Source organism: Gavialis gangeticus, unplaced genomic scaffold (genome assembly GCF_001723915.1).
Source record: "Gavialis gangeticus isolate Ggan-Ray unplaced genomic scaffold, GavGan_comp1, whole genome shotgun sequence".
Classification (NCBI taxonomy): Eukaryota; Metazoa; Chordata; order Crocodylia; family Gavialidae; genus Gavialis; species Gavialis gangeticus.
This window is the reverse complement of record NW_017729033.1, coordinates 103,171,830-103,181,891: the sequence shown is the minus strand read 5'-3', so window position 1 is coordinate 103,181,891 and position 10,062 is coordinate 103,171,830. Positions and strand designations below refer to the sequence as shown.

The 10,062-nt window shown below is 39.7% G+C and overlaps 1 protein-coding gene across 1 annotated transcript in view; it reads right to left on the bottom strand.

Annotated features, from left to right (window-relative positions):
• The window catches only part of SEC31A (SEC31 homolog A, COPII coat complex component), a 97,653-nt gene extending 87,591 nt beyond the window's left edge, over window positions 1-10,062 (bottom strand). The window contains exons 1-5 of the mRNA XM_019525993.1: window positions 9,983-10,062; window positions 8,856-8,979; window positions 3,797-3,995; window positions 2,434-2,529; window positions 1,925-2,065 (exon numbers count right to left, since the gene is read on the bottom strand). Coding sequence (XP_019381538.1) covers window positions 1,925-2,065; window positions 2,434-2,529; window positions 3,797-3,995; window positions 8,856-8,979; window positions 9,983-10,061 — 639 coding nt within the window. The 5' untranslated portion in view covers window position 10,062. The remainder of the gene's footprint in view (window positions 1-1,924; window positions 2,066-2,433; window positions 2,530-3,796; window positions 3,996-8,855; window positions 8,980-9,982) is intronic.

Below are 10,062 nucleotides of genomic sequence, written 5' to 3'. Positions count from 1 at the left end.
GCTCCCCCACCCCACACCCACATCCCCCACAAACCCACAGCGCCCCCCCCCAAAAAATATACAAGAGGAAGGCTTCATTTTAAGCTATTGTGTAATCAAATTAATTAATGAAGTACAAATTTGATTTTTAGAACATAATTTGTTATTTTTCTTGTTCTAAGATGGCAAACTCCTCTGCTGAAAGGAGTACTTTTGGGGGACAAGGGGAGGGACTTCTGGTGGCAAAGGTCAGGGGTTAGGGGGTGGGACTTCCTGTCCTAAGATGACAACCAGGGGGCAGGGGGAGGCTACCTTTGCGGCCCTCAATGGCTTGCCAAAACTCGATAAGAGGCCTTCCACCCGAACTAATTGCTCACCCCTGGCTGAACTGAACATCTATTGCCAGCTTGTAGCTGTATTATTCTATGACAGGACTGCTGGACATATTACAGCAGGTTGTGATCAAAATTCTCTTTTCTTGCTAAAGAACAGATAATTGATAGGTTGCACCCCAGCATCCTAAAGTTACCTATGGTAATTCTAGGCACTAGGGTGAAATAAGTTCCCAACTCAGCTCCTTACAATATTCATTTGTAACATCTAGAATGCTATTTGAAATTAGAGTTTCATTGTATCATTCAAAGGGTCACTACCACATGGTTCTGGTTCAAATTTTATATTTTAGTACAAAATATAAATGAAAACATATACAGAAAAACATCTATATTTCAGCACAGAATATATCAAAGCCATTGTATAACTATTTTCATGCAAAGTATGTAGATTTTAATGAAAACCATTTGTTGGTATGTAATGGTTTCATGGCAAACATAATAGCATGATTCAAAGTTGAAAGAGACCAGTCCACCAGTCATCGTCTTTACTGACATATACGCAAAATGCAGATGGTAAAAAGCAAATCATATTAAGACTGAAATACCTTACTCAAAAGTTTATTTTTAAACTGCTGATTCCTCTCCAAAGGCTGTTATAGGTGTTGAATCCTTTACCAATATAAGCATCTATTTATACAATTAACTATTTTTCTTTATGAATTTGTTCGTAAATTTAAGATGGCCAGCAAAGCAGCACAAGTCCTTACATAGAAAGATACTGCCACTGGGTGTCCTATGGCAATCAGCCTGATGTGGAATTCTCCTTTATGCTATCACAGCACAGCTCACTGCTCAGCAATGCATTCAGGTGAGTTCTAGAAGGAACCATGCTTGAGGAGGTCCTCTCTCTGGATGAACGGGACATTTCCATTTCTACACCTCCAACATCATGCTCCTCCCTGTCCCCTGCCAACACAGCAACAGGAGGCATGGATTCATACCCCCTCCCCCAACCTCCTGTGGACAGCCTTGAGTAAAATCAGTTCCTGCACTCCTGACTGGCTACTGTGCACCAGAGAAAACAGGAGTTCTTTGAACCTTCTACCTGAGCTACAAGAACCCCTCATTGTAGAAACAAAACTATTTAAATCCACTCAGAAATGGACTATCCACTTTAGTCTCCTTCAGACGCACAATTTTCAAGATTATGCCATTTCAATCTATTTTAATGAAGTCTTTCAGCTGCAGCGCTGAATGGATTAATACTGAATTGATCAATATGGTGCATTTCCCATAACCTGCCTAAATTCTCACTGGTGAGAATACTGCCCCTTTTCTTTGCTTGAATTCTAAACTTCCAACCATCTGTGCCAAATTTTAACAGAATAATTTGCAAAATTAATAGCCTAAAATACTATACCACCAGATAATTATTCCTTAAAAAATTAACAGATCCTCCATCAGTCTAAAAAGGGAGGCAGATATATAGGTCCCTGCATCACTTAAGAGTTAAAGGAGAATCTATGTGGTCATCTGTGTTAGTTAACAAGAATAAATCTAACATTTTTGCAGGATAACTCATAAAGACTTTTGAAAAGTTAATGAATTACCCGGTTGCTGTGGTCGCTGACTTTGATGATTGGTTCATTTTTCCTGAGATCCCACACAGTAGCACGGCCACTAGGACTGGCAGATGCCAAGATGTGCTGGACTTGCTTGTTCCATGAGATACAGCTGATGTCTTCTAAGGGCTGTTGGAAGCAAAGCATGTCTCAACAATTACCTTTTGCAAAAAGGAACTTGAGTCTTTTTATTTTAGAACTACATTAAAAAAATATTTTAAAATTTATGCAAGAATATAAAATGTTTGTATGGATATTATTTCCAATAGAAATGTGGGTAAGTATTTTAAGGAGCGTCTCTCACCTCATCAGGTGTTTATCAAGGACTTAAATTCAAGGTAATCCTTGCAATATGCAATTTCAATTTTGCAAACAATGATTACTACTTGGAACTGATTCAATTCTGTATGTTTCCACGAGATCTCAATTCACTTAAATAATCTGCATATTTTTCAGTTAGATTCCTTTATTTCATGTGAAAAATACAAATCTAATACCTGCGTCTTAACTCCTGGTGTCATTGGCGTGGCAAAGTTGTTCAGATCCCAGATATAGATTTCAGACTCATTAGCACCCGAAGCTACAAGATTTGTCTGACAAAGAGACATACCAATAAATGTTAGAGTATTTCCAGCTTTAGCCTTTACCTTCTTAAATTTTGTACATCAGACCCTTGGAACCGTATCAATATATACAACTCAGGATGTAACTATTTATGTACTGTACAAAAAAATCCAAGGTTCCTTAAAATTTCTAGCGCTATTACTAAGGGCAATGGTCCATGCCTTCTAAAGCATACTTGTGCAGCAAACTGACATGAAAGCAGTGGAGCTGCATAAAATGACCTCACTGTGCTAGTGCCCCAGTTAAACAAACAGTTAAACAGGTGATTAACTACTTTCATATTACTAGTCCCCACTGACCTCTATGGGCCAACACATGTGAACAAAGTTAAATACATGGTTAAATGTCCATCAGATCAAGGCCTGTAAGAATATTTCCTGGATTAGAAGCAGCTTTCAAAGCCATTTTGTAGACAGACAATGAATGCCACATGAATAGCAACAGAAACTGAGAAAAATGAACTCAAGAGAATACAGTTACTTAAACAGTAGGCTTTGTTTGCACTTCAATGCTGTTGGCAAAACAAGGTCCCAAACATGTAGCACACCAGAACAGAAACAATGGGATTTAGGCAAAGCATAGTGAACAAATTATTTTCTTAGTAAAAGTAGTTCAAGAGAAAAAATAAAATGTGCTGTTTAGTAAATCAAAACAAATTAATTTGTCACAGAACAATCATGAATTAAAAAGGCTGCTGTACCTTGAAGGTAATATATGTTTACTGACAATAAATTATTAGCTTGTGGTTAAGCCTTATTATTTTCAAGAACTCTATTCTATGCAAGAAACTACGAGTTGTAGTTTCTGGGTATTTATTGAAACCAAAAATACAAGTGGCAGGGTCACAAAACTTTAAAAAGTAAATATTTACTTTTTAATGCTTCAATGGCAGCAACATTTAGGAAAAAATAAATATTTGCTGCTGACTAGGAAAACTCTGAGGCAGCAAATTAAAACTGGAAAGTAACACTGACTAGAAACATAATGAAAAGTCAGCTTCATTTCAGGGTCTAAACTGAGCAAAAAACCAGCCTAAATGCTGAGAACCAATTTGCACTTTTGAAAATCGTTCCCTTCAAATAGTTATGGTTCACTAACATATTTTATTTGAATTAAATATACAATAATATATATACACACAACAGCAATACTATCTTCAAAATTTTGCAAGGGAAATCATTTATTTTAGTATTTTATTGAGCTATGACAGTGTACATTGAATGAAAGAAGTCTCACCTGGAAAATATTAACATCCAGAGCTCTTACTGGTCCAGTATGCTTGTCTTTCTGGGCAATTATGACTTCGCTGTCTCCAGCTATAATTTTAGCTGGCTCATACAAAATAACATTTCCATTTTCACCACCTGCAATCAGAACTCCTGAAAGACTGCCATTTGAAGCCATTCGATGAGGCCCCCATATCAGCTTATGGTACCTAAAAGATACAAATTAAAACAATTTAAGAAAGTGCTCATTGACAGATTTGATGTACATCCTGTTTAACTTTTCAGACAACATAATGAAAACTCTTAAACTGGTGCAAAATCTAATGCACTGAGCAAAATAAATTGTTTTTGAAACATACTTCGTTTAAGTACTGATACTCAAATATTTTTCTTAACAAAGAATATTTTAAACATAAGGAGAAATGTTGCCAAGTGGTAAAACTAAAAGCAGAAGACTAGGGATGCCTAGGTTTTATAGGAGTCTGTAACCGACTCTCTTTAGAGCCCCTCTGTTCATCTTCTGTCCACCTCAGTACAAGACTCCAAAAACAGGTCAATGCTTAGCTAGTTCACAGAGGTTTTGAGAGAATGTTTGCAAAGAGGACCCTGAGTTAAAACTGTAAGCATGCCTAGCTACTAGAGAAATCAAATCTCTGATATTTGTCACCACTTGTTTGAGACAGATGGAGGCCCAAGGAGAAGAGTCTCCCTGATACAGAAGCTCTTCTCATCTGCATTTTTGCCATTTAAATCATCTTTTGTACTTCAGGCTCATAAAGTGGCCCAACTTGTCTGTGTATGTCAGTTTTCAAAGTCAGCACGCTGGCCAGACCCTGCAACACATTTAACAGGGGTGGGGCACGCAGACATTTTACCAGAAATGACATATGGCAAGACCCAAACACATCTCAACACTACAAATCTTAAAAAGTAAAGAGGTGTGGAGGAAAGATTTGAGTTAACTGTACAGTGATTTTCCTCCTGTGTTCTGGTCTTTGAGTATGCTTCCAAAAGTTTCAGGATGTTTCTGATAACAAAATACTTAGCAAATCTCAGTATGATCTTATTTTTTAAGGCCTCATCACTGGACCATGAACTGAACCTGTTCAGCCTTCACAAGAGAAGGCTGAGGGGGGACCTGGTGACCATCTATAAACTCACTAGGGGGGACCAGAAGGGTTTGGAAGAGACCTTGTTTCCCCTTGCGCCCCCTGGCATAACAAGGAATAACGGCCACAAGTTGCTAGAGTAGGTTTAGAATAGACATCCGTAAGAACTACTTCACAGTTAGGGCGGCTAGGATCTGGAACCAACTTCCAAGGGAAGTGGTGCTGGCTCCTACCCTGGGGGTCTTTAAGAGGAGGTTTGATGCCTACCTGGCTGGAGTCATTTGAGCCCAGTTTTATTCTTGCCCAGGCAGGGGTCAGACTTGAAGATCTACAAGGTCCCTTCCAACCCGACTTCTATGATTCTATGAAATATAGGCTGATGCATCTGTCAGCAATTGGGATATCTATTTCTTTTTTAAAATAACAAAATTTGTTGCAATATATTCCATGGGGCAGATTTAGAGACAAATACCTAGGCAATGGGCATCAGGCTCAGATTTTGAAGGCATGTAAAGGATGTCCCAAAAATCTTGAAATTGATTGAGCTGAGGGAAGCAAACTCTTTTAGGAACCTTTAAAAAAAATCTCAGGGTTTTAAACAAATGTAACCATGAAACTGAAAAAGAGCATAGTCTAAAATCCTTCTCTCAATGAAGTCAGTGGCAATTTTGCTTTTGACCACTGGCAGAAGACTGAGCAGCAACCGCATGCCATTTTGCTTCTCACAAGCTACAACACGTCAGTAATACCAGGGTCACAAGCCACAAACAAGACTTTAAGAACCCCCAGCCATATCCGCAACCAAAGCAACCTGGAAACCATAGTTCCAATAATGTACATTAAAACAACGGCTGCAGTATTCTAAAACTCATGTCCACCCTGCCACAATGACCTTAATAGTCAGGCAAAAGGCAGGGTAGAGTGGCACCTTACAGATCAACTCACTCAGAGAGGCACAAGCTGTCATCAGCAACAACTTACTGAGTCAAGATGCTATGAATGGACCTGCAGGGAGGAGAGGTTCTAAATAGAAAGCAATCATTTAAAGTTTAGGGAAGAGGGGAGGAAAGGAGAAAGGGCACTGCAAAAGTAGTAAACAAAAGCAGAACTACAGGGATATTGGGGTTACAGAAGCTAGCCCAGGTAATGGGATAAGAATCCATAGTCCCTGTTTAGATCATACTTAACACAATCCACAGTCCATGGATGATTTATTGTTCCACAATTTCACATTCAAGTCAGTTTTTACATTGATGACATCTTCATCATATGCACACATGGGAAGGAATTGCTACAGAAATTCTACCAGAACTTTAAAGACTTGCACCCCTACATCAAACTTACTATGAAATACTCTACCCAGCAAATTCATTCCTTCAATGCCACTGTGAAAGCTAAAATGACCACATCACTACTGCACAGTATTGGAAACCCACAGCCTGCTACAGCTATGTTCACAACACCAGCCTTTATCCGAAGCATACCACTAGATCCATCATCTACAGCCAAACTCTACGATACAACCATACCTGCCCAGATCCCATCAACCAGGATGCACCCATTATGGATCTGCAGCAGGGGTTTCTACACTTATAATATAATCCCCAAACCATAGCATTCAGATCAACAAAACCAGACTCAGACCCCACTCTTAACTGCCACAATGCCAACTCTATGATAAGAACAACAGAATCCTTGGGCACCTGCACATGTGCAGCAAGGCTGCTCCAATGCACTGTAATTATAGTGTGTTGGAGCAGACTTGATTAATTGAGCAGACTTTAGTGTCATGTGCATCAAAAATGTGCTGAAAAATGGGCAGGCGCACTTTAACTAAAGCTCATTTGAAAAGCATTTGTTAAAGCCCCCCGCCGACATTTTTCAGAGTGGGGGCACAGATACACATGATGCTCTGGGAACTTTAATTCTAATTAAAGCAGCTCTTCTGTGCCCCCCCACCGGGCTTGTGCATAAATGTCCCTGGTCATCACCTACAGCCCCTATCTTGAACACCAAAGACTAATGACATTCAACCCCTCCTGAAAAAACAGCAACCATCTCAAGGCAGTCCTGGGGGACACAGATTATAACACCTGCACCTCTACCAGCTATGTCATCAAGTGTTTACAGTGCTCCTCTGCTGTTGACATGGGACTGATGGAGCAAACCCCTCCATGAAAGAATGGACATCAACTTAACATCCATTCCAAAAGACACAAAGGCCTGTGGCAGAACACTTAACCTCCTTGGATAGGCCATCGCTGACCTCAGAGAAGCTGTTCTTAAATAACAAACCTTAAAAACTAACTTGAACTTGAAAACGCAGAACAAAAAAACAATCCATCCACCGACTGGAATATGTTAAGTATGGTCTAAGAAGAGATTATAGATTATCATCCTATTACATGAGCTATCTTTTATAACCCCTATACCTGTTTTTCTGCTGTGTTTATCACTGTTGCCTCTCTCAGCAGTGCCCTCTCTCCTTTCCTTCCCCCTTCCCTATCATTTAAATGAATGTTTTCTATTTAGAACCCCCACTTGCTCTGTTGGATGCTCTGAATGGGCCTGCAGCAAGCTGTTGCTGACAACACTCTCTGAATTAGTCTATAAACATGCGACTCTGCCCAGCTTCCTGCCTAACTTCTGATTAACACAGCAAACTACCTATCTCTGCCTTCATTTCTCTTATCTTCATTATGTTAATTAGCTCAAGAATCTAATCAGATTCAGGAGGTATTGCAGTAGCTGCTATAACAAGCACAGAGGAAGACATAGTTCCTTCCCTGGAAAGCTTACACTTTAAATGGTTGATGATTACTAAAATGACAAGCAATTGTGACAAGTTTAAAACTTTGTAAACCAATCTGAGCCTTTCAAGTTTTAAAATGCACCATGGAAAATAAAACAATATATTTCCAGTTATGGCATAAACTGACATTAGATGTCTACTTTATCCATCCAATGATTTGGATTTTTAAATCTCAAAACCTCACTGAGCTATAGTATTCTATAACTCTACAATAAACATCTTTCATAAAATGATGCATTCACACTGCTATCATACATAGCATACTCACTGACTGAACAACTCTCAAACGAAGTATTCCAAACACCTTCACTGACAAAGTTACTGGTCAGCAGCAGGACTAAGGTTTGTGCTGACATTGTATGTGGCATGAAAGATGCATGGATCTGATCCAATGCCAATGGAAAGTTTTCAGCTCCTTTTCTGTCGCCAAGAAGAGCCCTTCATTGCTTTCACTGACATTGTTAATTTGCAATGATCAAAAGCCACTACACAATAGTGGTGTGCCATCCCAAAAACTATTAATAGGTTGGGTTTTAGTGTTCATGATGTCCATTTTTGCTATGTATACACATGAATTTAGAAGTCACAGGGGTCTAAATGAAGTAAAATCACCAGAAACTTTCAGTGTCCAGGTTTAAGTACTGGTCTATATTTTGAATCTAATGAAAACCCATTGAGCACATTATGCAAGTTCTACAGTATTACAACACCTAAACACAATGGGATGAAGCAACATGCAGAAGCTGTAACTGTACTGTCCTACTGTTAAAAGAAATAACATATTTAATATTTTCCCTCTGCTCTCTCCAAATTCCCCAAAACTGTCATGGGATTACAGTTGTCCCTCAGTTGTACATTAACCAACACCAACCCAAGATACTAATGGACAAAAGGGAAGTGAAATGAACTCTTTACAGTCCCAGGCTACAATCCTATCCGCAAGGGCCATTCTTCCATCCTTTAAACTGCAACAGCACTCATGCAGCTACAATCTGTACAGCAAAACTCTGTTGTCTCCTGAGCAACTGAAGTCAAGAAGAGTTAAACCTCTGCACCTTGTCCTCTCCCTCCAGATGATGAACTGTAGGTTCCCATAAAGCATACATTTGTACCAAGCAGAACATAAACGTAAAAGCTCCAGTTCACACCTGTGAGAAGAGGAGAATGTAGCACAGGACTTCATATCCAGTGAAGGGTCAGACAAGTCCAGCTCAAATATTTCTAGGGAGGCACTGGTACTGAAAGTTGCATCCAACTGCTGAGCAGATGTACCTACAGAGAAACACATTATTTTAAATGATATGCATTAAAGGCACACTATTGTGTAAGAATGGAATTGCATATCATTAAAGGCATTAACAAACACAATGGGAAAATGATTCCAGATTCTAAGGTACCTACAACATGAAATGTGGGCAGGGTTTTTGGTGGGGGTTTTTTCTTATTTTTTTAAAGAGCTGAAAAGTAGTCCCAGTTTTTTCACTTTTCCCCAAATTTCCCTTGATGGTTTTAGAATCTTTAAAAGAGAGGGAGACAGCGCAACAGGGAAAGAAAAGTTTTTCTTTTCCCTGTGGTTGTTTTTGTGGGCTTTTCACACAAGAGATGTAATGGAAAAGCTGGCTGATGTTGAATAGTTTAGGCCAGGGGTTGGCAAGCTATGGCCTGTGGGCCAGATTCAGCCTATAGGGCCCTTTGATCTAGTCTGCAGACATGGGGCTTTGGCAGCTTTTGGCAGCTGGGGGTTTCAGCACCAGTAACTTTCCTCTGCCACTGCAGGAAGAAATGGTGATGATTGGCATTTTCCCTGTGCTGTTGTAGAGAAAAGCAGCAGTGGCAGCTCAGTCCTACTACCCACCTATCTGCCTACCTCTGACCCACACTAGGCAGCCTAAAGAAGTGGCAGACAGCTGGTTTGGGCTACCAAAACTACTGACTAGCCGCTAGCATTGGTAAAAACAAAGAACTATAATCTCATCAGTTGAGAAAGAGGAGCTTTGAAATACAGGAATCAAGGTTGCAGTATAGATAGGGGAAAATGCATTTTTACAATATGTAAAAGCATGGGCAGGTGAGTGTACGATTTATAGGGAAAGCTGCTACGTCATGACTTGGAAAGTTACCTTCAGTAGACACTGTACTGCACGCTCAGTTATTGTGTCAAACTTCAGAACATTCATTTTCTATTCTAAGGTTCAGCTATAGCCACTGTATCATAATATAGGCTGTGCGTAATTACAAAGCCCCTCTCATAGCATAGAGGTCTTCAGGGACTTACCCGTGGCCAGGTAAATGGGATGATGTTGGGCAGGACTCCATGATTGAATAGCAGTGCGATCAATCTCCTTGAGCTTCATC